The sequence below is a fragment of the Cercospora beticola genome, chromosome 2 (assembly GCF_033473495.1).
Source record: "Cercospora beticola chromosome 2, complete sequence".
Classification (NCBI taxonomy): domain Eukaryota; kingdom Fungi; phylum Ascomycota; class Dothideomycetes; order Mycosphaerellales; family Mycosphaerellaceae; genus Cercospora; species Cercospora beticola.
Window position 1 is genome coordinate 4,563,908 of NC_088936.1, and position 27,567 is coordinate 4,591,474.

Here is a 27,567-nt window from a genome sequence, read left to right on the forward strand (position 1 = left end):
ATCGGCCGGTGGAGGTGTTGCTCAAGATGCAAACTTGAGCTGCAGCCGAATTGCAAGGACAAGCCACATTTTGTGGCGCCACATTTGCGACGCCACATTCGCCGCCCAGCTGACGTCGTCGAATCAACATCACATCACTTTCTTCCTTTCTCTTCCTCCAAGGTGAGTTCACAACAAATACATAGATCGAATGATTCCACACAACTAACATTCCTCGAAGAAGTAGAAACGAAGCATCGTCACCCATTCTCAAGCCATGGATATCGACCTAAGATAAAACACCCCGAAGATCACAAAGAACACAGCACGACACACGAGAACAAAATGCTTCCTCCTGGCCTCGAAACACCTCGTCAGGTCAAAGCATATTACAACACTGTCTACAATGATCTTATTTCCTCTGGCGCATTTCAGCCTTTCCTATACCCTCAAGCCACGTTCGGCTTCGCCATGATCCTCATCTACCTTCTCATCGACCACAGACGACGACCTTTGCTTCAAAAAGTCCGGCTTCCGCTATTTGGACTTTTAGTGGCGTTTTCGATATGGAATATCCTTAATGTGAGAGCCAGGAGTGCTCCAGCGGCCTATGGAGTTGGACTTATCTCGTCTTGGGGTACGATGTGGACTGCGGCGGTGATGGCGTGGAATGATTGTCAGACGGATTTTCGGAGGCTGGAGAGGGCTGATGAGGGAGCGTTGAAGAAGGTGAGGGAGGATGGTGATGTTGATGGAAGGGCGAATGGGAGTGCGAATGACAAAGGAGAGAAGGAGAGGAGGGTGGCGATGTTGGAATTGTCGGAGAAACGAGCCACGGAAGGACCTGCCAAACGAACCGGACCTATTTTCTGGCAACCGTATCCTGAGCGGCCATTTCTCGAAAGACTGGACTGGGTCGCGGATGTGTTTTGTTCTTTCCGCGGAGTGGGCTGGTCATTTGAGACGAGCGGGATACCGAAACTGCCAAAACATATCGAACTTGAGTTGGAGGGCTACGAAAACAGTAGTGGCGATATTCACAAGGCCCACAAGACCGATGTATCGTCTCCTCCAACGACGAGCTACACCGGCCTCATCCGCTTCTCTTCTCGCCAGGCCCTCTTACGCTTCTTTCTTCCCCGTTTATTCCTGGGCGCCGCCACTCTCGATGTCGTCAAAACGCTCATGCATCACGATCCCTATTTCTGGGGCTACACGTATACCACTACGTCTCCGCCCTGGCTCTTTGGCATCAACTCACCAACCCTCCTCCGCTCCGCGCGTCTCCTCCTCTCCTTCGTTGGAATCAGCGTCGCCCTCAACACGATCTTCCTCCTCGGACCACTCTTCTTCGTCTTCGTCCTCTCATCCAAACGCATCGGTCTTCGAGGAGCTCCCTTCCTCAATCCACCTACGTTCTTCGGCTCGATTGACCTCGTTCTCAACAAAGGCCTCGCGGGCTTCTGGTCGAGCTACTGGCATCAGACTTTCCGCTACGCCTTTCAAGCTCCTGCCACTCGCCTGTTATCGTTTCTCAACGTCGAGCCTCGATCCCAAAAGGGAAGACTGATAGGTCTCTGGCTTGCATTTGCTCTCTCAGGCCTCCTTCACGCGAGCGGCAGTACTACCCAGCTCGGCGATACACGGCCCCTCCGTGGACCTTTCGCTTTCTTCCTCTCGCAAGCTCTCGGGATTACGCTACAGACTTTCTTCACCCAGAAAGCTCAACAACCTCTGCTATCACGCCAGTTTGGAAATCTTTTGTTTGTCATCGTCTGGATGTACTTCACTGCTCCGCTCCTCGTGGACGATTTCGCCAAAGGTGGGGTATGGTTGTACGAGCCACTGATTATCAGTCCTTTGCGACTATTGGGTTGGGGGCAAGCAGATGATCGGCAAGATTGGATTTTGTGGAAAGATTTGGTTAGGTGGCGCACGGGCAGCAGTTGGTGGGATACAGGACTTGCATTCTGATACAGCTCAATGATGGCGGGCAGATATCCTACGCAGTTTGCACAGGACGCAACGAGCACGATTGACGAGATATATGAATGCGAAGTATAGATGAGGAGGCTCTGGATTGTACTGTACAGGTCGACTGGTTCTGCAAGAATATATACACTAGATCAGGACTACCGAAAATGGTTACGATCAAGACTTCTTCGCACTCCCGTTGGATTTCAGTGCTGTGCCATTTGCCGACTCTTTCTTCGGCTTCTTCACCTCCAAGCCCGCTGGCGCCTTCAATCCTCCAAATACCAGTCCGCACACGGCGACCATGCCGGAGCCTCCAACGAGGTATGCTGCGTCTCGGCCTGCCCACCAGTATAGCGAGCAGAAGATCAATGGTCCCAAAGCTCTTCCCACTTGTCCAAAACTGCGATGATTGCCCAGCTTTTCTCCTCTTTGGTCTTTGCTGGCCTCGAAAGAGCTCAGACTGTTCAATCCCGTGACCACTGTAGAACTCGTGACAGCCAGCAATGTTGCGGCAATGTACAGCTGTTTCTCGGTCTGCGTCTTGGACAGCAGGAAGAATGCCACCGCGGCGGATACGACACCGAGCTGAACTACTCGCAGAGGATGCATGCGCCGAGTCACACCACCCTGCAGGAGAGAAGCCACCAGACCAATGTATCCTAGCATCTTGCCCGATTGCTTGCTGCCGTAGGAGAACAGATCGTAGGTCATGAAGGGCAGGGAGAACTCCATACCGGAGAAGAAGAGGATGAAGGTGAAGTGGGTCATGTTGAGGAGAATGTGGGAGTTCGTTCGCGTGTGGGTTTCGAGCGGGTTGTTATTCGATGTTGCCTTCTCCTTCTTCCTACGAGCGTCTTCTCCGGCAGACTGATGGGCGTGATGGGTTTCGGGGAGGGCGAAGTAGAGGTAGACGGTCTCGGTGACGATGAGGGCAAGCGACACGCCGGCGGCGGTGGCGAAGGGATTGGCGGCAACGGTGCTGATCGAGGAGAGCCACGCTCCCAGAGCTGGTCCGAAGGTGAAGGCAATGGAGAAGCACGCGCCCACCAGGGCCATGGTCTTACCACGGTCCTGGTCGGTAGAGATATCGGTGGCAATGGCCAGCGCGAGCTGCACATTGCCTTCACTCAACCCACCCACGATGCGACTGGCGAGGAAAGTGCGGAAGTCGGTGGCCGCGCACCACAAGGCCACGGAGGCGATGTTGCCGCACATGGAGCACAGCAAGGCGGTACGGCGGCCATAGCGATCGGAGAGGATGCCAATCACCGGCGACACAATGGCCTGGCAGAGGGAGAAGAGAGAGCCCAGAGCGCCGCCCAGCAGCACAATGTCGTAGCGGTCGTTGATGGGTTTGGCGAAGGAGTTCTTGTACGCGTTCAGCCCGTACAGCACCTTGGCCAGGAGCGTAGAGTCGGATTGCGTTTCGACATTGCGGTAGAACTCGAGCAGTTTGGGGAACAGCGGTAGGATGAAGGTGAAGGAGATCTGGACGCGTCAGTTAGTCTCGCCTATCTCTGCCATCTGATGCATCTGCCGACATGCAGCCTTACCAGGTCCAAGATCAACGAGATCACCAGCACGCGGAGCACCTTTTTGCGCTGCTGCGGCGTGAAGTCGCCCATGTTTGCTATATTCCAATGGGCAAGAGCAAAATACAGCAGAAGATGTTCAAGGACGGTGTCAAGAGGACAGATTGCAGAATGGTGGCTTCATAGCAGATGGCAACATCCCTCGGCTGGTCATCAACAACTCCCGAACGCGTTTGGCCTGGCGCGCGCACGACAGAATCATCGGCGGCAGATCGACGTCTGTGGCTCGTGTCTCCCCGCTCTGTGGCGCTGTTAACCTTATTCCTGCAGCACGCTGGCCCCTCGTCCGATGACGGAAGGTACAGCCAGGGAAAATTGTGAGCATTGGAGAAACAGCAAGTGACGCCGAGAAAGTCCACCGCTTGGGAACGACACCATCACATACAAAACACATCGCCATCACGTCGACAACACCCACAATCGACACATCCGCAATCATGCCACAGTAAGTTGGCTCCTCACCCAGCGCCGGCGGTGAATGAACCACACTCCAAGGGCATTGCACTAGTCATATTCCCCTCAACATCGCCCCCAACTAACAACACATCCAGCAAAGTATTGCTCCTCGGAGCCGGCTTCGTTGTCCGCCCTACTCTCGTTGAGCTTGACAAGGCCGGCGTGCAGGTCACAGTCGCCTGCCGTACTCTGGACAGTGCAAAGAAGCTGGTCGCCGGCGACCTGAAGCACGCCAGTGCCATCTCTCTCGATGTCAACGACAGCAAGGCTCTGGAGGCTGAGATCGCCAAGAACGACTTGGTCATCTCGCTGATCCCATACACCTTCCACGCTCTCGTTATCAAGGCTGCCATCGCCGCCAAGAAGCATGTCGTTACCACTTCTTATGTCTCGCCAGCCATGCAGGAGCTCGACCAGCAGGCCAAGGATGCTGGCATCACTGTTTTCAACGAGATCGGTCTGGACCCAGGTATCGACCACTTGTACGCCGTCAAGACCATTGATGAGGTGCACAAGGCAGGTGGCAAGATCACTGGCTTCTGGTCCTACTGCGGTGGTCTCCCAGCACCGGAGAACTCCGACAACCCACTTGGTTACAAGTTCTCCTGGTCGCCACGTGGTGTGCTCCTCGCTGCCCGTAACACTGCCACCTTCTACCAAGACAACAAGAAGGCTGAGATTGAGGGCAAGGACCTGATGCGGTCTGCCAAGCCATACTTTATCTACCCAGGCTACGCTTTCGAGGCATACCCCAACCGTGATAGCACTCCTTACAGACAGCGCTACGACATTCCTGAGGCCGAGACCCTCATTCGCGGAACACTGCGATACCAGGTACGTTCGGCACATAGCAATTTACAGCTGTCAGGCTAACACATCTCAGGGCAACCCCTCTATCGTGCAAACCTTCCGCGATCTCGGCCTTCTCAGCGAGGAGCCGCAAGACTGCCTCAAGCAACCCATCGCCTGGAAGGAGGCATTTGCCAAGATCGTCGGCTCCTCCAGCCACGATGTCAAGGACCTCGAATGGGCTGTTTCCTCCAAGACTCAGTTCTCTTCCAACGAAGCCAAGGATCGCATCCTCGCCGGACTGCGCTGGTACGGCCTTTTCAGCGACGACAAGATCGAGCCACGTGGAACTCCTCTTGACGTTCTTTGCGCTACATTGGAGAAGAAGCAACAGTACGAGCAAGGCGAGCGTGATTTCGTCATGTTGCAGCACAAGTTTGAGATCACCTGGCAGGATGGCAGAAAAGAGATGAGGACTTCCACCTTGGCCGAGTACGGTGAGCCTGAGGGCAGTGGTGGCTACTCTGCCATGGCCAAGCTGGTTGGTGTTCCTTGCGCCGTCGCGGTGCTCTTGGTGTTGAATGGTAAGATTCAGCAGAAGGGTGTCCTTGCTCCTGTCACGCCGGAACTGGTCGAGCCAATTCGTGTCGAGCTGAAGGAGAAATATGGAATCGAGTTGAAGGAGAAGACTCTGGCTTAAGTGGTGAATTACCGTAAGCTGAGCAACGATGATTACGAATAGAACGACTTGTTGCTGCTACTACCATAGACCCGGTTGCCGTGGAACACATGACGCTGCAGGCTATGACAGGTGTAGAAGACTCTTGACGAAGCAATAGAATCATAGAACGCGAACGGAAAAGCTCTTGGTGTTTGCGACCTGCCAGATCAGCGGATGCAGGTTGACCGTGCCTTCCACTTCACTTCCTCTCCAACGACACGTCATTGGGCTGCACCTTCCGTCGTCTGTCTCGACCATAGCTGTCCCATCAGCAGCTTACATGTACCACTAACTTTCCTGTGCATCGCCGCCAGTAATCACCGCCGCACTCATTTGAGGTAACGGGACTCGGGTGAGGTACCTGCAGCGCCAGTCTGCCTTGAGACTTGCTAACTCTCTCAACAGGACAAGCGCGTCAACATGGCCCCCATCTCGGTGACCGCGCGGCCGAAGAACGAAGGCGCCGCCGTCACCGCAGCCACCTCGAAGAACCTGCCATATCTTGACCACCTCGCCGCAGAGCTACAAATCGAGATCGCGAAGAATCTTGACAAGGAGGATCTTCGCGCAATGCGCCGCGTCAGCCGCTCGCTGGCTGAGAATACCTTCGATGTCTTTGCGGAGAAGAACTTCACGAACCTCTCTTGCCGCTTCACGACGCGATCTCTGAAGATCACACGCGATATCAGCGCCACGCCTCAATTCGCTCGACGTGTGAAGAAGATGGAGGTCTGTGCTGGATATGGCTACAAGACGGAGCTTGAGAGGCTCGCGTTCGTTCCCGAATTTGTGTTTGAAGGCCGAGCCTCGCAGCTACATGAGCTTGAGGATGTGCGAACACAAAAGACGAATGATGCGCTACTCAAGGACATCTTCTCCAACTTCGCTAGATGTGGTACGGCGAAGTGTGTCAGACTGAGCGTAACTGAGGACGTCTTTCTTCCAGCCATGCATACTCTGGCAATCGCGGCGAACACGTCTGGTCATATCGTCGAAGAGCTGCACTGCTCAATCCGTAAGCTTCCAACACGCGCGTTGGAGGTTTCGGCTGAATATGACGTGAGATCTTGGGAGCACACGCTGGAGACAGCTTTCCCCGAGGTTGCTAAGCATTCCTGGAGCAACCTTCGCGCGATTCACTTCAAATATCCAAGGCCTGGAAACTTCATGCTGTACGTCAGATCTGCGCTGTGCAAGCTTATTCGCGCTGCTTGCAGCGTCCAGGAGCTTGCGTTTCAAGCGGCATTCGGACACTACTACTTCTGGGAGGGTGTCAGATACGCCTTGACTGAACGCCACAATTTAAAGGTGCTGAGAATTCTCGGCGACAAAGTGGAGGAACTCCATTTTATTGATCATCGAGAGCTGCGGGCGATACTTTCCCAGGTGAATCATTCTCTGGAGACACTGGTGCTTGAGGACATCATTGTCGCCAGTGACGCTGATGATTATTGGAAGGAGACGTTAGACTGGCTCTCGAATGCGCTCAGTCTAAGGTACCTTTCGTGTCAAAATTTGCGGAACACCAGCTCAGTTCTAGCTCCGTCATGGTTGCTCTTAGATGGCAAGGGTAATTCTCACTTCGAAGTGGAGGGATCCAAGGAGGAGGTCAAAGAAAAACTGTCTACACTCGTAGCAGAAGCGGGACGCTGTCAGGAGCTTGAGATCGATTGTGAGGCTTGAGGTCGGGCATGGAGCTTGAGTTCGCTTTCTCCGAACGATCAGATGAGGAAGAGAGCTTGTGAGGGAGCGGAGATGCGGCGTAGCCCCGTTTGAGCAAAATCGTCGCATCGGCATGGAATTCTGGGCAAATTCAAGCATAGAATCGGCTGCAAGCGTGAGTGAATGATGAATGGTACCAGCCCTCAGGGTTCTTGGAACAGCAATTTCCTCACCCTGCTGTGAACTTGGTGACTTTGTTCAGTGGGGGCAGCAATCAAGGAAGATGGCAGACTCTAGCAGTGCAAGCTCATCACCTTCGCACCACCAAGATATGCGTACATTCTCATGTGATGCAGGTAGAACGTTCCTCGCGCGTGTTGAACGGAGCATGGCACGATCGTGAGGTCGTGCGTCAAGGGAGGGTGCGCAGAAGGTGAGGCACATTTGTTGGAGAAAACCAGGAGTCTAGTCAATCATTGACGCGGAGTCATCTCCATCAGGTAAGCGCAGTCTGGAGCTTCGATGACGACCTTCCCAATGCTTTCTTCCTCACAACTGCACAGCTGGAGCACAGATGTTGATGAAAGATGTCGCTATGAAATACACGATAAGCACTTCTCGAAAGCAGTTCGAATGCCTGTGAAATGTCGGGCAAGCGGCTCATCGACGCCTCCAAACTTCTGTCCGCTGGCGGCTCAATAGCAAAGAATCACTTCCGGATACGAAAAGAGCAATATGACCTGTTCACTAAGACCTCGGGAGTGGCAAAGGCTGTGCAGAATCAGACAAGTCGCGTGACAGTCACCGTCGGTGCCGCGATAGAATTGGCAAAAAGATTCAACGACGATCGGCCAAGCTGGCAGAAACAGACAGAGGATGGCGTGGACTATGCTAAACAACAAGCTCAGGCGGTGAACACGGAGGCTGAGAACATTCGCAAGGATCTGAAGACCGCAGCGGTGAATGCTGGTTTGGAAGCACAGCCAGCTGAGGAGGGAAGAGCGCGGGATGATGGCACACTGGCTAGTCTGCGAAAACGTGAACAGCAGCGGCAGGCTGAGGCACAAATACCAGCGCAGGCAGCAGAGACACAACCTGGAGCGAAGTCTGAAGTTGGACAGGACACCTTCAATGAGAGATCTGAATCTGTCACTCCTGAGCTATCCTCTCTCCCTCGAACGAAGCTACCACGGCACGCGGAGGAGGTTCCGGAATCGAGTCAGGGACTTCAGCAAAAAGAGATCAACTCAGAGGTGTACCCATCACCAGCTCAATCGAAAGATGCAGAGTCAGAGTCACTGCCGGAAGGCATTGACCAGGTCTTCCACAGCCCGCGGATAGGAAAAATGCTGGGTGCCTCTGGAGGTGCTGGCACGAACCCATATGCGAAGAGGCAGAAGCTACCTCCGAAGCCTTTACCAGAGATGATCGAGGCTGCAAGGCGGCGAGACGAGGAAAAGAAGGCAAAGGAGCAGCAAAGCGTCGAGACCGCGCAGGATACGTCACGACTCGCTGAAGATGTCCAGCCGCAGCCAGTCAGTCAGAACGTTACGCACGACCATGAGACGCAGCAGCTCGCCGCGGAGATAGCGAGTGCTGCGGATCCACAAGCTGCTGGTGCTCTAACAAACGAGGCAGACCAGCAACAGTCCAAAGCTTTCGAGATGCGCGAGTCCCGGGTGCCCGCAACGCGATTTGGACGTATTTGGCAGTACGGCGGCCTTGCCACAAGTATGGCATTTGGTGCAGTTGGCGAGAGCTTCAGCAGACTGGTTGGGGGCGGAAGCACGGGCAGTCTCATGTTGAGCGAAGGAAACATGAACCGACTGGTCGCGAAGCTCAGTCGAATGCGAGGTGCGGCTCTGAAACTAGGTCAGATGATGAGTTTTCAGGACAGCAAAATCTTGCCACCAACGATCAACGCGGTTTTGCAGCGAGTACAGGACAGTGCTGACTACATGCCCTCGTCACAACGAGACAAAGTTCTCAGCAGAAACTTGGGCTTTGACTGGAGAGAGAAATTTGCGAGCTTCGAAGAGAAACCATTCGCCGCTGCCTCGATTGGACAGGTGCACAAAGCGACACTAAAAACTGACAAAGGCGAGGTGAAAGTAGCGGTCAAGGTGCAGTATCCTGGTGTGCGAAACAGCATCGACTCTGATCTGAACAACCTCTCTTTGCTGTTGACTGCGTCCAAGCTGCTGCCGAAAGGACTCTTCCTGGATCGCACCATTGCAAATGCGCGGACGGAACTGGGCTGGGAATGCGACTACGAGAGGGAAGCCAATGCGTGTATCAAATTTCGAGAAGAGTTGCTTACAGATGAGTCGGACACGTTCACTGTGCCAAAGATCTACACAGAAGCTTCCGGAGTGGATGTGCTTACAGCTGAGTTCATGGGTGGCACTGGCGTGACAAAAGTGCCTAACCTGACGCAAGCAGAGCGAGACTGGATTGGCTCCAATATTCTGCGTTTATGCTTGCGCGAGCTTATGGAGTTCAAGTTCATGCAAACTGACCCTAACTGGACCAACTTCCTGTACAACCGATCGACAAAGAAGCTCGAGTTGCTAGACTTCGGTGCAAGTCGCGAATTCCCGGACAAGTTCGTCGTACCATACTGCGAACTGCTTATCGCAGCATCGAAGGGAGACCGTGAGGCATGCAAGGACTTGTCTATCGAGCTAGGCTATCTCACAGGCCATGAGAGTTCGGCCATGTTGAAAGCTCACGTCGATTCGATTCTGACTCTTGCAGAGCCTTTCGTGGCCGATGCACCAGAAGTTTACGACTTCAAAGGACAGACGGTTACAGACCGAGTACGACAAAACATCGGGCTCATGCTGAGAGAAAGGCTGGCGCCTCCGCCAGAAGAGACGTACAGTCTTCATCGCAAACTGAGTGGTGCGTTTCTACTATGTGCACGATTGGAGAGCAAAGTGCATGCAAGAGAAATGTTCGCTCAAGCTGCAAGAGTGTGGCGAGGTAAAGCCGAGAAGGTCAAAGTAACGTGAACAGTACGTACGTATAGACAAATGTAGAAATAGACTTGTACCGCATCTCGTGAAGTGCTGCGAAAGTATGTCGTTCTCCGGCAATGCACAACTTGTTTGATGAGTGATCAGGAAGAAGCCCGACCAGTCGGTTAAGAAGCTTACGCACGGGCCTCAAAGCCGGCCGAGGGTTGGCATATAATCGACCTCAGCTCTCGAATTCCACTTGTGAGCCATCGTTTAGACCCTGAGTCTCTGCAGCAATCTATCTCTAGTCAAGATCTGATCACAACGCATACCAAGATGGGCAAAGGTGGTAGGATCGATGTCTACCTGGACTGTAGTACGTCTCTCCTCGGTTCACAGCGCTGTAGCATGTCCAGGCGTCTCCCAGAGGTGCTTCGAATGAGCACCGCGAAATACCCAAAAACGAACAGAATTGCGCACAAAACTGACCATTCACAGATTCGCCATACTCATATTTCACGCACATGCACCTTCGTCGAATCCGACCCCAGTTAGCCAAGCACCACATCACAATCTCCATGCACCCCATTTTCCTTGGAGGAATCAACGTCGGATCGGGTAACAAACCGCCGTGGACACTGCCCGCCAAAGCCACCATGGGTACATTTGACGGAGCACGCGCAAAGCAATATTTCAAAGTCCCCGAACCAGACAAGTTTTCCGCGCCACCATTCTTCCCCATCATGAGTCTCTTGCCCATGCGAGCTTTACTCTTTGTCCGAGAAGAATTATTGGATGTGGAAGGTAATTTTGAAGATCGAGAGAAGTTTGAGGTGGCCTTTGGGGAGTTGTGGAATATGTTGTGGAGGGAACATGAGGATATTAGTAAACCTGAGGTTTTGGTGAAGTGTCTTGGGAGGCATTTGAAGAAAGAGGAAGCGGAGAGGGCTGTGAAGGCTGCGAAGGAGGAGAAGTGGAAGAAGATGTTGGTGGATGAGACGGGGAGGTTGGTGGAGAAGGGGGCTTATGGTGCGCCGTGGTTTATTGTTACGAATGCGAAGGGTGTGGAGGAGCCATTTTTTGGAAGTGATCGGTAAGTTCTTTGAAGTTCGAAGTTGGGGTTTGAGGTTTGGGTATCGGGACGCTGACTTTGGGCTCCTAGCTTCCATTATATTTATCAATTCTTGGGCGTACCGTTCAGAGATATTGAGATTTTGCCGCCGGGTGGCGAGAAAGAGGCGAAGCTGTAGACACAGGAAGACTCATATATGTACTCTATGATTGCTGATTGAAGTTTGATAGGCACGCAACAAGATAAGGCTTTGCAGACAAGGCGTCAAAACTAATTTATGAGAAAGTGTGCGCATCGCCTCCGTGTGCTTGCAACTCTCCTTTCCACGTCAGTAAGAGTCAACTGCGCGATAGTACGTCTTCTCGTTGCGATCGAATTCTACCGCTTCGCCATCGCTGGACAACTAACATCGTGGCTGCACGACATACTGCAGCACTGACTTGAAACCACTAGCCTCAGAACGGATGGTGAATGTCAGACCTGACGTAGAACAGGTGGGACAAATCTGGTGAAACACTGAGTGGTGAATAGCCTTTTTCATCAGATCAAGCTCGTCTCTTCGATAAAAGATCCCTTCTTTCCACTCGGACACATCGACAACAGACTTTCACCCAGCAATTTCATTTTCCCGAGCGAGCGAGCACTTGCAAGAATGTCGCAGCCCGATCAAGCATACGAATTCGGTGGCCCTATGTCGGAGGCCGAGCTTCAGTACGAGTGCGTCGGTTGCGGAGACACCATGCGCCCTCCAAGCGCAGCATCTATCCACGGACTCGAATTCTGTCAGCAATGCTTCAACGCCGGTATCCGTCCTCTCTTCGAACAATATCTTGCGAACGAACTTGCGCCCGTCGTTTGGCAGGGCCGAGCGATCAGTTTCAACGTTGTGCGACACCAATTCTCTGCAGAGTTCGTTTCGGCATTTAGAGAGCGCGTAAGGGAGTACGCTGTGCTGCCGAGAAATCGCATCTACTGCGCTGGGAAGATTCAAGGAATTCCTTGTGAGAAGTTTCTTGGAGATAAACGACGTTGGCGCAATGAGGCGTTCTGTCTTGAATGCAAGTCCGAGACTTGTACCTCTTGTGCTGCGATCATCGACCTTGGCGAACTTGAGCACAAATGCGCGATTCAGCTTGATCCGCTCGCTGATTTGGTTCGAGGCGCGGATTACCAGCTATGCCCGAAGTGCGGCCTCAAAGTCGAGTTGGCTGAAGCTTGCAATCACATGCAGTGCCAGTTGGCCGCGTGCGGCGGTACTTCATTCTGCTACACCTGCGGCGAAGAGGTAGTTGCACGCGATGGTCACTGGTCGGCTGGCCGTCTCTGCCCACGTTACAATTTACCGAATCCACTGAAGCCAATGACACGAGACCGCCTAGCAGAGGAAAGCTACATCCGGGAGCACGCGATGGTTCGCCCTGCGAGAGACGAACTACACCGCGTGCGGAAAAACTTGGTTCTCAGTCGCCAAGTTCTGTCTGAAGATCGCCTGGGGCTACTACATCATCCAGATGCTCAGGAAGCCCAGCGAGCACTGATTAAAGCTATGAGGCCTTTCCTAATGGCGTTCGATAGATTGGAAGGAAGAATACTTGAACACGGCCCAGTGGTGAAAAAGAGAGCTGCTCTTGCCCCAGCGATCAGGGAGGCGTATCTCAGTGGGATAGCGAAGGATGATCGTGCTTCGTTGCTGCAGTATCCCGCAATTGCCAGCGGATATGCCGATCTGGAGAGAACCATTGCCGCCGCGCCCAGGGACGAAATTTTTGCTGAACTCGTTCGTCAGCTACAGCAAGAGTAAGAGAGCTAGGATCAGCCTTTCGGTTGTGTCGGTGTGGAACGAGGAGGACGCAATATTGGAGAAAGAAGGGCACTTTGTTGGCAAAAATGTTTCTTGATGCGTGGCACTATCCACCGGAAAGGGGGCATCTTGTCGGGTGTTTCAATTGTGTGACCTGTATGGAATGCCGGGAGACATGTACGACAGGATGTAAATCAGAGACTGCAGCTCATGGTACTCGGTGAGAGAGGCCGCGGTATTCGTACGCATCCCTGATAGAAGTTCGCAATGAGAAGTTTAACTCGACACGAGGGGAACTCCTGCCATCGGATGGTGGTCAAGAGCAGTCGCCATCTTGTATAACCGTGGCTACCTCTAAATGCAACTACCTCTGAGTGCAACCGCAGGTCGCTCAGCCAATCACCAAAGCTTCTCATGAATCGAGAGCCAATCTAGTTAGACGCTTGCACTCAGAGGTCGTTTCATTTAGAGATGGTCACGGTTAGTAACAACAAGCCTCCGCTCCGCCTTCGGATGAGGGCGGCCTCGCGAACGTGAACGCCTCACCCGATCTCACATGTCTTGGCACCCACATAAGGACTGGTAGCTTCCAGATTGGGCTAAGTGAACACAACCGACATGCAGCCAAGCGCGTATAGCCTCATGCATCGCTGAAGCCCCGTCGGAACCTCGAGGGCAGTGTTCGAAGGATGAGAGGTGGTTCTTGACTTCAGCTGTTCATGCAGTCTGTAGACCTCTTCCTCTTCGCTTGCCACCGTCGGTCTTCTTGACAACCATGTTTGTTACACGACAGCTACGCATAGACGCCTTCCTCTTTCATTTACTTCTGTTCAATGTATACGCACTTGTTGAAGGCGGAGTCGCTCCTCACCGTTCACTGATCACGCCCACGCCGGCAGTCCGCGGGCAAGACGATGCTCACCAAGCCTTGCGTAGACAGCTCGCCACTACTTCTCTGGCGGATACGTGTGGATATGTGAATGCAGCAGTGTGTAAGTCTCATCTAACCTCAGTGCTCTTTTGGCAAGTCCTGATAAGTGCGCAGTGGAACCTCGGGGATGCGCGCAGGGCTACACCTGCTACGCTGAGAGCAGCCTTAGCGTTGCCGGTGGCTGCTGTCGCCTTGGTGATGCTGCGAATTGCCAACTCCCTACGGCTTGCGTCGCGCAGGCGGACAGATCAAGTTCCTGTGACAGCTCATGTAGTGCAGATGAGCGAACAACGAAGTGGTATGTGTTCTTTCTTCCGCTGTTTCAATTGTCGACGGCCTAGATGACTGCAACACGACTGACTTGTAATATTTCAGTGATTTGGCTTCCCCTTACTGCTACACAAACTACTGGCCTACACCAGGCCAGACGTTTTCGGAAGTCGGCTGTACTACAGCCCAAGGTCAATTCGCGTACGTGTATAGCACGTACACTGGATTCGGAGCCGAGATAGAAGATCTTACCACTGGGTCTCAAGCAACCAATCCTCCAATCTCAGCAACAAATACCAACGTCAACACTGGCGACTCTGAGCAGACTGGCAGTAGCTCCCCATCCGGCACCTCGGTCGCAGCTGGCAGTGATGACAACGGAGGCTCGAGTGGTTCCTCGACGAACACAGGCGCGATAGCGGGCGGTGTAGTAGGCGGTGTTGCGGTGCTTGGTCTGATCGCAGCACTGATCACCTGGATCGTGCTCCGCAACCGAAGAAAAGAGCGAGCAGCCATGGCGACAGCAGGCGGCTCTGGTGATGGCCAAGGGGAGTTTAATGGCAACAACGAGCTCAAGCCTCCACAGGAACATATCATTGCTGTATCGCCAAGTTCTTCGCACACACTTCCGCGGAGACCAGTGGGACAGGAGTTGCAGGCGGGAGTCGACAGACACGAAGTCGCTGGCTATGCGGAGGCGAGGGAGCTACAGAACCAACCTAGGAGGGTTCCAGAACTTCCATGAGAAATCGACGTGCGTAGCCAGCACAAACAATAGCTGAAAGACCACCATGCCTGTCAGCAAGCAAGAATTGAGTTTGTCGTACGTACGCCATTTGGTCTGTTTGCTTTGCGAATGGATATAACAGTGAGATTCTCATCTGTATTCCCTCAGTCCCTCAGCCGCTTCGCAGAATCATCCCAGTAGGTAAAAACAGTCATAGACTAAATCGGCCAGATTGTCGAGCAGATTTGCTGAACACGGGCACATCAGACCCGAGATTAGCTTCATCAGCATGTGCTCAGCAACACAATTGCAGTGCCGAATTTGCAACGGCAAACACGTCCGAATCATCCATTGCGGAAAGAACGGCAAGCACACAGCCATCATGCCCAAGCGTTGCCGTGAGAACCTCGAGATCCGGGCCGAACACAAGATCAAGGTTGAGAGATGGTGTCGATGCCCAGGCGGAAGGGAAAATTGAAAGACGGAGTCGCTCGGGTCAGGCGCAATGATGAAAGACGGCTCGGTCATCTGGACTTGCATGGTTGTTGAAGGCAAGCCAGACTTGGAATACGTCTTTGCATCCTCTCGTTTCCACCCTGTGGAGACTGCTGTCGAGGAGACGAGTAGAAATGGCATGAGTTGATGAGCCATTGTCATCCCATTAGCCAGGAGTTGACGCTTTGCAGAGTTGCCCGACTGGGACTCGCATCTGGAATAGAGATCACAATCCAGCTCAATCTTTGCTTAATCAAGTTCTTGTTCACTGAAATTTTGTCCGAACTTTGCTTGAAGAGCCCGCTGTCGTCGAAGCACTTGCACAGCAGTGCGAGAGCCACCCCCACAGAAAGATCCTTGCCGGTATGGCAAGTGACCAGTACTTTCGTGTTGCTGTCCAGTGTTGACAAGAGCATTTCCAGCTTGAGCAGCTCCGTACGAAGCATTCGGCTGCCATTCTTACCTTCTGGTAAGCTAAGGACAATGTATCGGTCTTTCATTGCCTTGACCAGGGATTCATCTGGCTTAGTCGTGCATGAGATCACGAAATCGAAGTCGCCCGGTCTTATTACTTCAGCAGCTGTATTCGTCCCGACGTAGAGGTTACAAGTTGGCCTGATGGGCCTAGGGGCTGCTCTGTCGATGTCCTTCCGAGCGTCGGCCACGATCTCGCCAATAAGCTGTGGCAACTCATCTTCCGAGGCTGCGATCAACTGTTCCCTACATCTCCAGAACATTGTAGCGTTCAGTCCCAAGGACCAACTTTCGGGATCATCTGCTGCGCCTTGGACGTAATCGGATGTCGCAGAGGTCTCGTTACTTGTTTGGTTTGACGCCGTGCAAAGTACGATCAAATTCGCTTCCCTTGCTCTGCTCAGATCTTCTTGATTGGGCATCTCGTCTCCAGGTCTTTGCCAGGAAAGTCTTATCGGTCTTCCGTTCAATTTGTTCCTCAGCCCTTCCAGATCGAGAGCCAAACGCTTGGCGTCTTCCACCCAGCCTTGCACACGGCTCTCAATCTGTGCATGCTCACTCTCGCTCACAACGTCACTCGGCGTGTGCAACTCCAGGTCTTCTCCATTTCTGTGGTCGGGGAACAGTATACGATTCCAGACACAAGCCCAGAGCGGCACAGTCTTACTCATGGCATCCGACATACTTTTGCCTCTTCGTGTGGAGTCAATTATGACCACACAACCTCCTCTCGCCTCGGTCGCCCCACTACTTCGATTGTCCTCAGCATTGTAGCCGTGAGCACGCTGGGCGTCATCTGCAGAACTTTGCAAATAATCAAACAGTGTGAAATTCAGTCTTCTCAGACTGAATGCCCACTGCCCAAAGTGCCCGTCTGTACTTTTGAAGTACACGCTCCCTCGTTTCCGGTCTGGCGGAATATACCAGCTCCCGCAGCGCTCGTTCGCTATGAGTGGGGCATCATTGTAAGCTTCGGATACGGAGACCACAAATTTGGAGTCTTGATAAATGGATTGTAGGCGATTGTGAATAGTAAGATTCGACCGCTTGAGGTCGGAGAGCGCTTGCTTGAGGACCTGGGAGGCAGGAGAGAAGATGATGTCTTGTTGTTGGAGGACTTGCGGCGGAGACATGGTTTGTAGAGGATAGCTATGGGAGCGGCAAGAGAGATTTGAGGAAGTCGCAAGTTGAGAAGTTTGAGTGCCTGAGGTTGACTTTCTCGCTAACAGTTCACACAACAACAAGAGGCTGAGGTGAGGCGTCGACACACATCGGACGAGAATTGGTGATTTTGCGATCTGTGGTCACAACGAGGGAGACAATTTCGCAGACACAGAGCGACGACTGAGAAGCGCTGTCATTGTCACTCATAACCCATACTGCTGACCATTCACCTCTGTGGAGGACAGGCGTCCGTGAGATATTACAATTATCATTCGCGCTCCGAGAGTACCGCATTCCACCTCGAATATTTCAACGCTGCAACCGAAGCTTGCCCGGCTACTTGGGTACGGACATGTGCCGATGCATGTTCCAAGTAGATGCACTCATCGTTCTGTTGTCAAATCGTGGTTTGCTTTGCAGCAGTCTGCGCAGCGACATGGCCGTAGACTGTCCATGCCCCGGATAAGGCACTGCCGCTCGCTGTACTCGTTTGAAGCAAATCCTCCCTATGCTGAACGCTGATCCTTTGAAAGCAGTCGTTGCACGTGGCGTGCGTGTCGCCTACTGAACGGCTAGCCCAGACCAGGTCCGCCTGGGTGCTGTATTGAACGTCTCGCACGCCAGACCGCAATTGTGTGTAGTGTTGTTGAGTCCGCATCAGCACTACTTCTTATTTGCTGCTGCCTCGACCTCCCGTAGCAATGCCTCCAGCTCGCCCAAGCTGGCTTTATCTGGCCCAGCTCTCTCGAACTCCAGACCCGTCTTCACCCACTCATACGCCTCACTCACGCGACCCATCTCCTTCAAGCACATGCCTCTCCTCCACCATGCCTTGACATTGCCTATCCGCTTCATCTCTACTGCAATCTCGGCATCGACAGCGGCCGCGGCCCAGTCTTGTTGCGCATACAGCGCTTGTGATCGATTGCCATATAATGTCGACAGCTCTTCTCTGACCAGGCCAGAGGCTTCCCAAGGCGGTCGCTCCGTAGCCATCTTGATAGCGAGGTCGTACATCTTTAGCGCGTCGCCATAGCTGCCCTTCTTGTAGGAGGCATTGCCCGAGTCCTTGAGCTTCGTGATTTGCACACTGCGCTTGGGGTTGACAGGCGCAGGCGGGGGTGTGACTTGGTTCGGGGTCTCGAGCTGGGTAAAGGCTTTGGCGAGGCGGTTCAGTTCGGCGATTTCGCCGGCAAGGCTTTGATCGGACGAGGAAATGGCCTTGGTCACCGGATCAATGGAGAGCGGGAGCAGTGTGAAGACCTCTTCCGCCATGGTTGCCGGTTGCTTTGGTGTCGCTTGGAAATGATTATTACAACAATGCGCGGGGAACAGGTGGCTAGAAGGAGAAAGAAGTGGAATGGAAGTCGACGTTGCAGTGGCAGCGCTCCCGCCTCGTGAGTGAACACATGGCATCGCATCCAGACCCTGCCAAGCGAGGTTCGTCAAAGCTTCATCAAATGTGGCCACCAACATTCATGAGCCCTAAAGCCCTGAGAGACATCACACATGGTGGCACGGTCAACAACTGCTCAGAGAATCCGCCATACTCCTGTCGCCCGGACTCCAGATGCAAACGCTTCATCCGTGCCTGCAACCCTCTTCCTACCCTCATCGGCCATGCATGCTCTGCTGCAACTGCCTCGGTAAGGCAAAGCAGCCGATTACACATCAACTCCAGACCTGCTGAGTCCAGGGCTCCTTGGTATCGACGAGGTTGGCGGCCGGGATCTCCGGTCCTTCGACAAATGATACTTGCGCTTTCCCGGGCACTATCTCTCCTCTTCGCCAGCTGACGCGCGCCTGATGTTCTGTCAGGAACGTCTAAGTTAGCCAGTTCTCGGGAGTCGGATCGCTGCCCCCTTCGCCAGGATCTCGAGGCGTGGCTTCACCACAGGGCGAACGCACAAAGAACCTTCGACGGCCTCAACGAGCGCCATGCACATTATGCTCCGCGTCCAGTCATCTTCTTCGATGTCATGATGACCGGAGCAGGTACCGAAGTGTACGGCAGGCACATCCTGGGTAACCACATGTGATTGTTCAAGGACGTACGGTACCGTAAAGGCATCCAAGTATTGCTGACGATGAGGATCAGAGGCTCACTTGGCGCTCACGAACCTGGCGGAACGAGACTTGATTTAGAACAACTGCAAGGCTGCTCGCACGCAGTATTCGTCACTTGTAGGCGGTGGCAACACGAGCACCGCGTCTGACTGTTCCTGGCTAGCCACGAGGAGCGCATGGGTCTTGAACTTCATCTTGATGCTGACATTGCGGGCCTAATCTTGAGAAGAGTTGGTTCTTCCGTGGCCTTGAGAGGACCCAGGATCGCACTTCTGCCTCCCTTCAATGCCATACCATCGCCCTCATCGGAAAGAGGTCAGTCACTATGGCGCGAGTTCTTGTAGCTGTAATTGCGCTTGCAAGTTTCTGTCACGCTGTCATCCGTGAAGAAGACTTCGCGGCGGAAGACATTATCGTCAGAGATATTGCGATTCTTGGAGCTGGTGCCTCGGGTACATACGCCGCCATACGATTGCGTGAAGATTACAACCTCAGCATCGCTGTCATCGAAAAGGACGATCACATAGGCGGTCACACCAACACTTACACCGATCCCGAAACGCAGAAGCCCGTAGACTATGGAGTATTGGCTTTTTGGGACTATGGGCCTGCGAAGAGCTACTTCGCGCGTCTGGACGTCGAAACGATGGCAGCCCCACCGGAAGGCGGCACAACAGTCTACGTGGACTCAGAAACGGCAAGGAACGTGACCGACTATCAAGTTCCTGCCTTTTCAGACGTCCTGAAATCCATCGCCATCTATGGAAATGAGTCTGGAAAGTACGACGACATTCTACTGCCTGGCTACTGGAACTTTCCTTCAGGAGACGACATCCCGGCAGACTTACTACTGTCCTACGGCGAGTTCTCTCAGAAGTACGGCATAGACAACTTCTATCCAATGCTGCAAATTATCGCTGGAGTCGGCGTTGGTGGAGTTCGTGATATTCCATTACTTTACGTTATGTATGTATGTCGAAATTGATCATTGAGGTGCTCAGTCACTGACCCGCGTGCAGGGGCTTTGGCCTAGACCATCCGGCAATACAGAGTCTGCTGCAAAACGGCCTTTTTGTGCCAAAGTCAGGCTCGAATGCCGAGATCTATCAGAAGGCGTACGCACGAATCAAGGACGATATCCTTCTAAGCAGTAGCGTCGTCTCCGCCGAACGCGACGAGCACGACGGAGTCCACCTCGTCGTACAAACCAGCGACAACTGCAAAAGGCTCATCAAGGCGAAACAGCTCCTCGTCACTCCTGCGCCTAGCATCCAGAACCTTGAGTCTCTGGATCTTGATGACCAAGAATCCGCCGTCTTCGTTTCCAGTACTCCACGACCAATCCACGTAGGCCTCGCAAAAACGTCTGCCATTCCGCGAAATTACTCAGTACAATATGTCTCCTCCAAGGTTGCACCGGATAACTACCTCGACATGTACCAGGACATTAAGCATGATCTCAAAATTCAGTCCACCGGTCCCGAAGAATTACAGCTTTTTCGTGTCCTATTGGAGACGACATCAGATCTTCCCCTCACGGAAGATGAAGCGAAAGCATATGTCACGTCTCAAGTGCAGAAACTTGCAGCCGCTGGGACACTGAACAGTGTAAAGCCACCAGATGCAGCGGCTGGCAGCGGCGACGCTCAAACTGCAAACGGGGGCGCAGTCACGGTCGAGTTCAAAGCCTTCAAATCCCATAGCAGTGTTATGTGGCGGCTTCCCGCAGACGAGATCAAAGCTGGCTTTATACAAAATCTCTATGCATTACAGGGACATCGTTCGACGTGGTATACGGGTAGCTTGTGGTGTACGGATTTTTCGAGCAATGTGTGGGCTTTTACGGATACGGTACTGGAGAGAATGGTGGGAGCGAGGAAGAAGGACGGATAATGCTGAGAGTTGAAACCAGAAAATGTGGAATGATGTTGCGTAAACTGTCATATCTATTTTGCGTTGAAAGGTGCCGATACCAGCGGCCGCGTCCTCTTTGATCACCTGCTCTGCCCCCGGGTTCCGCTGGTGAAGCATTTGGCTATGCAACTCAGGACGTAGGAGGTCTATCTATGTCGCTCTTTCCCAACCTTTGACTACATGTGCGATGTCCTCGATGAAATGTGCGATAGGTAAGCGCTGTGGCCTTCGAAGATCCCCCTCGTCTCGCCTTGAGGCAAAGCAGATGATGTGCTTCAAAGCGTATGCCAGATGGCGATTCTGTACTGTTCTGAGATCCTCAATTCGCCACTCTATTGCTGCGGGCACCCACTCTGAAGTGCAAGTCGTGTAGCGATATGTTCCAAAGAAGATGAGCTTTCTCATCTCTGTGGAAGATCGTAATGCCTCATGTTGGGTTAAGGCCTTCAACCCAAGAAGTCCCTGATGTACTGCATGAAACTCTTGGGTGTAGGCCGCTTCAGCTCGTCATCCTGGATGTTGTATTTCTGTTTGAGCTCACTGAGCCCGGCTTTCAAGAGATCATACTCCTCTTGCTTGTTGGCCAACGATGCTTTCAATTGCTTGTGGGCGTTCAGTTCGTGAGTGCCTCTGGCAGCAGTGGTGTTCACAAAGGCGCGTTGAAGGTCGTGCTTCAGGTGGGTTAAAGTCGTGTCTAGCTGATCACGAAGCTTGACACTCAGTTCGGTGACAGTCGTTGTCAGATCTTCATCAAGGCCAGTAAGCACCGCTTCGAAGGGGCATGGTAGACCGTTGCTGGCATCGGTTCTGTCGAGAGACTGGAACAGCCACTGCCTCATGCGCTCTGTGCTGCCAGAGCCACGCTCCATTTTGCAAGCATCGTATGTATGGCGCAGAGCAAGACCGAAGTACGATGTGTTTACATCTTTGGTCGCTTTCTCCATGATGATTTTGAGGCGCGTGTCGACGCCATCATTGCCAATGGTGAGCTGTGCGTAAGCCGCGCGAATGCGATTCATGTAGGAGTGCAACAAGCCTTCGAGCATCGTCACCAGCTTCTGGTCGGGAGCATCCTCTGCTCGATGGTCAGTTGTGCTTCACTCTGATACTGCTGCACGTCAAAATTGCTTACCTGTGAGTTTTTCAAACATGATTTGAAGGCATTTAATCATGTCATCGACATATGTTTGGAACAGCTTCTTGAGAGCCTCGGTCAGCGATGCCCAATGCTCGCAAATCACCTCACTCTGCGACCCTGCGAACAATTCGTTCCATACTGCACTCTCTTGCGCGGCAGTACGATGACTGCCATTGCGGAAGACGAATGCTCGGAAGGTGCTGGGGTGGTATCTCGAGATTTCACGCAATGCCTCCAAAGCCTTCTCGCGGAACATGGTACGACCTTCAGCAACGTGACACATCAGTTCGGTGTTGAGTGCGTTCCGCATATCGTCTGAAAGGCTGCAAGAAAGAGATTCTAAATGCTGCGTGGGGGCATTCAGGGTCTCTTCAAAGTGCTTTGGCCGCTTGGAGTTCGCGGCCGTCCAGAGCGCGAGACTCTCAAAGAGGCTGATCGTGTTGTTGATGCTGTCATAATAGCTGTTGAATTTCGCGTCTTCGGCCAGGCTCAAAGCATGTAGTCGCAGGGCGGGAATATTGGTGCTGTCCAGGCTCATGACAGTGTTGCCCATGTCAGACATCGGAGGTCGTGAAATGAAGTGAGTATTCGATATGCAGAAGACTGCGAGCTCCACCCCCGGCGGAAGATATTGTCGTGTGATTCCTCGCAATTTGGCAGCAATGTAGCTGTTTCGTCCCTTCACGAAGGCATCAAGCTGGGCTGTCTTGCTCTGGGGAAGAACTTCCGATTGGAACCGAACCAGAGTCATCGCGAGTCCATTTCGACCTTCAATATGGTGTGTATGGCCCAACTGCGCTTTCATGTTCGCGATGTCTTCAATGACGGTTCGAACCCGCGCGGTCTGAATCCAATACTCTTTCATGTCTGCTCCTTGCTTTTCCAGTTCTTTAGCAGTGTTCGCATCGGCATTTGCATCGGAAAATGTCAAGAGCGCTGCGATGTTCTTTCCGAAGCGCGGCCCATATCTTGCCAGAATGTCGTGGAGCCTTTTGTCTGAAGTGGCGCGACTGATATTGCCTACGACCCATAAGGCCTGACAACGGAGGAAGTGATGGTGAGCGATGTTGCCGCGATTCTCGTCTGTATCTGACATGCCTGGAAGATCGAGTATATGGATGTAGCGAAGATGCGGCGAGTCCGGACATGCCTTCTCCACCAGTTCGACTAGTGGCCATAGCAAGGGAGTGGCAAATCCGTCCTGATCATAGATATATCGCTCGAGCACCTCGTTCAGACGTGATGACTCGTCCTCTTCGAATCTACGCATCCGATGGCCGTCTTCCATATCAAACCCGGTGAGCAGTTCATCACACCAAGCCAATAGCTGCGCGACGATGGCTGCGTCGTTATGCCTGCGGTTCTTGAAGAATTCGAAGAGCTCAGCGTCTGTCGCGAAACCAGATTTGTTGTTGAACAGCGTCCGGAATCTGGTTTTGGCAACGTCCGCAAGCTTTTGCCTCTCGGCTAACTCTTCATCCGACAGTACAGGGTCGATGTCGAAGTGAAACCGTACATAGTCGCGAACCCATTGGGCTACCATCGCTTGAAGGCGATCTTGCTTCACAACGTGAACGATGGCGCCGTGTTTCTTCTGCTGACCATGTAGATGAGAAACGAAGAGCATCGCAACAGACGTCAGAGCATTTCCCGAGCCGGCCGATTTGGATGCGTCGGACTGTCCAGAGAATGCATTGAGGAGCTCACTCTTTCCCTGTCCAGTGGGACCATAGAGTCCAATTACCGGCTTGACGAATTGAGGCTGTTTTGCAGCTTCGATCCAGGCCTGGTAAGCGTTCTCGAACTCTTTGCTGACACCACGATGCTGAGCAAGATCCTGCGCGAATGCAGAAGCAAGTGTTTGGGCGGCTTGCTTCTGCTTGCGCGTCATCGAACAAGTAGGTAGAGGGTCGGTCTCATCATGTTTCGCTGTTTTGCGCCTCTTGGTTGGCGGTGGGGCTGAGTTGGTGCCGGCAGGCGATCGCGAGCGGCGCATCTTGCTGACTTCTAAGTGTTGTTACCGGCGCTGTATTGCAACTGATCGGAAGTCAGGTGGGTAAGGAAATGGGGCAAGGGCCAAGAAATGAAGGTTGATGTTGAGGGCCAAAAGATAGTGGCCGGAGTGGTGAAGGTTGTCTATTTGAAGACGCACCCGGCATGTTGCAAGTGAAGCATGATGAGAAACATGTGAGACCTGTTCACATGCAAGTGGCGCAAGATGAAATAGGCAACAGGCAGCAATGTGCATGTGAGGTGCTTCAAACGTCAGCAGCCCCCCTGGGTCCCATACTTCACTCCGCTTTCACGTGCGCACAATCGAATGGCGTTTTCCACCTGCCTTGCAATTTGTGTCAGTGTTGCGGATGGAGAACGCGTAAGTGGAAGTCGTTTCCCAATAGAAGCTGTATGCAAGATGAGCTGTTCTAATCTGAGAGCGTCTTGTGTTTGTGGCGAGGCCTCATGATCTCGTTTCCGGCGTCGGAAGGCGCACCCCGACCCTTTGATATCGAGCCCGCCATCAATGCGTGCGCTACGCTGTCTGGTAGACTGCTGCAAGTGAAGCAAGCGCGAGCTCATTGCGCCAGCCATGACGCCATGTTTCGGAGAGGCAGCAAACAACGCTGAACCCATGCGATTCGTCCCAGGGAATTATCGGGATCCCGTTTCAGCAAGCCATGCTCGTTGCGCTGGCAAGAAAAGTGTGCCGGCCATTTGTAAGCCATCTGCAGGCCTTGCGCAAATGCGACTGCTCAGGTTCCAGAGCGTGCTCCTCATCTCCATCGCAGCTGGGCACTTCTGAACAGCGCGTCATATAGTAGTTGAACATCGTATCCACTACCGCTTCTTCTTCTGGCCCTTCTTTGCTTCTGCTATCATGTCAGCGCCCATCCGATTCATGCACCACAGCTATCACTCACCTGTCTTCGCCTTCTTCTTCTTTGGCGCGCCCTTTCCTCTTGACTTCGCGATCTGTAGATGCTCTAACCGATCCTCTTCAAAGTCATCGTATAGTTCATATCCTGGGTACAGCCGCTTCAGGTCCACAAACGTCGCCACTCGTCGGGGGTAATATGCTGCCAGCGAAGGGCCCTTTAATCGTTGGCGGAGGATTTTATTGCCGAGTCGTTGTGCGGTGGGATTGAAGGTGGTGTTGAAGATGCGGCATTGCGCCTTCATCAAGTCGAGAAGACGTGAGCGAGGGACCGACATGGCGGCTGCGTGCGCGATCGATGGCCTGCAATGGCAAGAGTAGGAGTAGGAGTGATGAAGTCGTCGGGAGTCCGGTGCCAAGCCCGCTCCAAGCTCTCTGAGAAGAAAGTCGCGAACTGCAGGCCTTCCTTTCTGCAATACCGCCATCACCACCGCTCATCTCCTCGTTGTCGTTGGCACAGCGCAGAGGAGGGCGTGGAGGCACCATGAACCACAAGCGGTCACACTACGGTGACGGCGGCGGCTCGCCAAAGCGACATAAGTCCGGTTCTGGCCACCACCGCAACCACGACCGACACGACCGACACAACCGCCCACGAGAGGCACGATCGCACCAGAGCGGCAGAACTGAGAAAGCGCAGCACCACGATTTCCTGCCCAATGCCTCGATATCCCACGCCAAAGCAGTGCAGAAGCTGCCTCCGTCTTCCTCGTCTCCACACTATATGCGCGCTCCCGCCGAAGTGAGCTTGAGTGTAGGGACGGACCTGCCGCAGCTGCCTCCCGTCAAGGACGAGTACCGTCAAGCATCCTTCCGCCACAAGTCGCACTACAACGTAAGCCGCGAAGTGGCCGCTGGGGACGTCACCTACGAGCGCCTCGAATTCCTGGGAGACGCCTACCTTGAGCTCTTCGCCTCACGACTCATTTACGGCCGCTATCCACAACTTCCCGCCGGGCGTATGTCGCAGCTTCGCGAGTTGCTGGTCAAGAATGAGACGCTCGCCGAGTACTCGCGAGCCTACCGCTTTCATGAGCTGGTCGAAGTCGGTGGAGAGGTCGAGAACATGATGCGCGATAGCCAGGGACGCGGTAACAAGGGATTCAACAAGATCTTGGGAGATGTCTTCGAAGCCTACGTGGCTGCTATTGTGCTGAGCGATTTCAACGCCAGAGGCTACGATACTGCGGAACAATGGTGTGTGACACTGTGGGCGCCAAGGTTACTCAAGGCGATCGAGCAGGACCCGTTGGCTCACCACAGAGAGTCGCAAGGCGCGGCGGATCTCACCTCTACGTATGATGTGAATGCGAAGGCCACGCTCCAGAAACGTCTTTGCGGCGCCAACCTCGTCCGTCTTCACTATGACACTGACAAACCAACCGTGGAGCTCAAGGGTGACAAGCTTGGGCAAAATGTTCACTTCATCGCGCTGTATGTGGAGTCAGCGTTCTTCGCAATTGAGAAAAGATTACTCGCCAAAGCTGAGGGCAAGAACAAGGTTGAGGCAGGCAATTGGGCCGCTGTCAAAGCCATGTACGATCCGACCACGATGCAGTTTGTCAAAGAGCTGGAGCAAAAGGTACTCGCAGAGCGGGAGCGTCGAAATGAAGCCAAGAAAAAGGCTACTTCCGACGTGAAAGCCGATGGAGAATAAGGAGGAGAGATGGTGCTGAGATGAGCGCATTGGTATTGCTGCGACGGCTCCGGAGGGGACGGATGTCGGAAGACAGAGTCTAATGATGTCGACCTCAGTGAGATGGGCAGCTCAGAAGGCAGCAGTCAGTAGCTGGTCCGACTTGATCTTCAGTCGGCAGCTTGCGTGTCCAGCGAGGACTGACAGTGCTACAGCTGACCGTCGGATGACTCTGGCCTCTTCTCAAGTACGAATGGACAGATAAGTGTCGCTATCGCCAACGAGCTCGAAATGTCCGCTGTCTATTCACGAAGAGAGAGCGTTCCAGCGCTGAGCTTGGCAATGCCCCGATATGGAGGCATGTGACAGAGACATCCCCAGTTTCGTCAACCAGTCTTCATTGCTGAGACTGCTCTTCGTGGTCCCCCAGGCCAGAGTGCAATCGACACGACGAAGTCAAATCAAGTTCCGGGAGCCCTTCCCCGCCAATGTTCACGAGCAAGCGATCAGGAGTAACTAGTCCACATCCCTGGTGGTGGCTTCCACTATCGAGAGGCGACGATAGCCACAGATTCTAGATCTCCTGCTATCGGTGCGCGTGGTCGTATTGAGACAATGGATGCAGCTTCATGGGCACGTGCAATGGTCTCGGCCAGAGCAGATACAGTCTAACTGCATTTGCATATTGGACAGCCCGAACTTTCAAATCACGTGCACTTCCAAGTGAGCCATATCGAGTTAGACGATCAGCCACCGGCTTGCAGCTTCATCCATAAACAGGTAGCACGCGATGTAGCTGCATATCCACGT

General features: G+C 53.3%; 14 protein-coding genes across 14 annotated transcripts; 9 read left to right on the top strand and 5 right to left on the bottom strand.

Annotated features, from left to right (window-relative positions):
- Positions 1–324: 324 nt before the first annotated feature.
- On the top strand, positions 325–1,953 carry RHO25_003750 (uncharacterized protein; the record flags this gene model as incomplete). Its single annotated transcript, XM_023599234.2, has 1 exon — positions 325–1,953. One exon carries the CDS (start codon positions 325–327, stop codon positions 1,951–1,953), a length of 1,629 nt encoding a protein of 542 aa, XP_023455076.1.
- Positions 1,954–2,130: 177 nt separating this feature from the next.
- On the bottom strand, positions 2,131–3,581 carry RHO25_003751 (uncharacterized protein; the record flags this gene model as incomplete). The annotated part of the gene is made up of 2 exons (XM_023599235.2): positions 2,131–3,444; positions 3,510–3,581. The coding sequence occupies 2 exons, from the start codon at positions 3,579–3,581 to the stop codon at positions 2,131–2,133; spliced, it is 1,386 nt and encodes a 461-aa protein (XP_023455077.1).
- Positions 3,582–3,985: 404 nt separating this feature from the next.
- LYS3 (Saccharopine dehydrogenase [NADP(+), L-glutamate-forming]) lies at positions 3,986–5,493 on the top strand (the record flags this gene model as incomplete). The annotated part of the gene is made up of 3 exons (XM_023599236.2): positions 3,986–3,993; positions 4,100–4,838; positions 4,888–5,493. The coding sequence occupies 3 exons, from the start codon at positions 3,986–3,988 to the stop codon at positions 5,491–5,493; spliced, it is 1,353 nt and encodes a 450-aa protein (XP_023455072.1).
- A 441-nt stretch (positions 5,494–5,934) lies between these two features.
- On the top strand, positions 5,935–7,197 carry RHO25_003753 (uncharacterized protein; the record flags this gene model as incomplete). Its single annotated transcript, XM_023599237.1, has 1 exon — positions 5,935–7,197. The coding sequence occupies one exon, from the start codon at positions 5,935–5,937 to the stop codon at positions 7,195–7,197; it is 1,263 nt and encodes a 420-aa protein (XP_023455073.1).
- A 623-nt stretch (positions 7,198–7,820) lies between these two features.
- On the top strand, positions 7,821–10,190 carry RHO25_003754 (uncharacterized protein; the record flags this gene model as incomplete). The annotated part of the gene is made up of 1 exon (XM_023599238.2): positions 7,821–10,190. The coding sequence occupies one exon, from the start codon at positions 7,821–7,823 to the stop codon at positions 10,188–10,190; it is 2,370 nt and encodes a 789-aa protein (XP_023456395.1).
- Positions 10,191–10,472: 282 nt separating this feature from the next.
- Positions 10,473–11,386, top strand: RHO25_003755 (uncharacterized protein; the record flags this gene model as incomplete). Its single annotated transcript, XM_023599239.2, has 3 exons — positions 10,473–10,512; positions 10,635–11,229; positions 11,299–11,386. 3 exons carry the CDS (start codon positions 10,473–10,475, stop codon positions 11,384–11,386), a joined length of 723 nt encoding a protein of 240 aa, XP_023456396.1.
- Positions 11,387–11,860: 474 nt separating this feature from the next.
- On the top strand, positions 11,861–13,009 carry RHO25_003756 (uncharacterized protein; the record flags this gene model as incomplete). Its single annotated transcript, XM_023599240.1, has 1 exon — positions 11,861–13,009. One exon carries the CDS (start codon positions 11,861–11,863, stop codon positions 13,007–13,009), a length of 1,149 nt encoding a protein of 382 aa, XP_023456393.1.
- Positions 13,010–13,784: 775 nt separating this feature from the next.
- Positions 13,785–14,955, top strand: RHO25_003757 (uncharacterized protein; the record flags this gene model as incomplete). The annotated part of the gene is made up of 3 exons (XM_023599241.2): positions 13,785–14,001; positions 14,055–14,238; positions 14,316–14,955. The coding sequence occupies 3 exons, from the start codon at positions 13,785–13,787 to the stop codon at positions 14,953–14,955; spliced, it is 1,041 nt and encodes a 346-aa protein (XP_023456394.1).
- A 635-nt stretch (positions 14,956–15,590) lies between these two features.
- On the bottom strand, positions 15,591–17,039 carry RHO25_003758 (uncharacterized protein; the record flags this gene model as incomplete). Its single annotated transcript, XM_023599242.2, has 1 exon — positions 15,591–17,039. The coding sequence occupies one exon, from the start codon at positions 17,037–17,039 to the stop codon at positions 15,591–15,593; it is 1,449 nt and encodes a 482-aa protein (XP_023455597.1).
- Positions 17,040–17,733: 694 nt separating this feature from the next.
- Positions 17,734–18,345, bottom strand: RHO25_003759 (uncharacterized protein; the record flags this gene model as incomplete). Its single annotated transcript, XM_023599243.2, has 1 exon — positions 17,734–18,345. The coding sequence occupies one exon, from the start codon at positions 18,343–18,345 to the stop codon at positions 17,734–17,736; it is 612 nt and encodes a 203-aa protein (XP_023456391.1).
- A 1,117-nt stretch (positions 18,346–19,462) lies between these two features.
- RHO25_003760 (uncharacterized protein) lies at positions 19,463–21,030 on the top strand (the record flags this gene model as incomplete). The annotated part of the gene is made up of 2 exons (XM_023599244.1): positions 19,463–20,103; positions 20,157–21,030. The coding sequence occupies 2 exons, from the start codon at positions 19,463–19,465 to the stop codon at positions 21,028–21,030; spliced, it is 1,515 nt and encodes a 504-aa protein (XP_023456388.1).
- Positions 21,031–21,497: 467 nt separating this feature from the next.
- RHO25_003761 (uncharacterized protein) lies at positions 21,498–24,185 on the bottom strand (the record flags this gene model as incomplete). Its single annotated transcript, XM_023599245.2, has 2 exons — positions 21,498–22,126; positions 22,184–24,185. The coding sequence occupies 2 exons, from the start codon at positions 24,183–24,185 to the stop codon at positions 21,498–21,500; spliced, it is 2,631 nt and encodes an 876-aa protein (XP_023456389.1).
- An 839-nt stretch (positions 24,186–25,024) lies between these two features.
- RHO25_003762 (mitochondrial 37S ribosomal protein mS33) lies at positions 25,025–25,399 on the bottom strand (the record flags this gene model as incomplete). The annotated part of the gene is made up of 2 exons (XM_023599246.2): positions 25,025–25,056; positions 25,108–25,399. 2 exons carry the CDS (start codon positions 25,397–25,399, stop codon positions 25,025–25,027), a joined length of 324 nt encoding a protein of 107 aa, XP_023456066.1.
- A 206-nt stretch (positions 25,400–25,605) lies between these two features.
- On the top strand, positions 25,606–26,778 carry RHO25_003763 (uncharacterized protein; the record flags this gene model as incomplete). Its single annotated transcript, XM_023599247.2, has 1 exon — positions 25,606–26,778. One exon carries the CDS (start codon positions 25,606–25,608, stop codon positions 26,776–26,778), a length of 1,173 nt encoding a protein of 390 aa, XP_023456067.1.
- Positions 26,779–27,567: the final 789 nt, after the last annotated feature.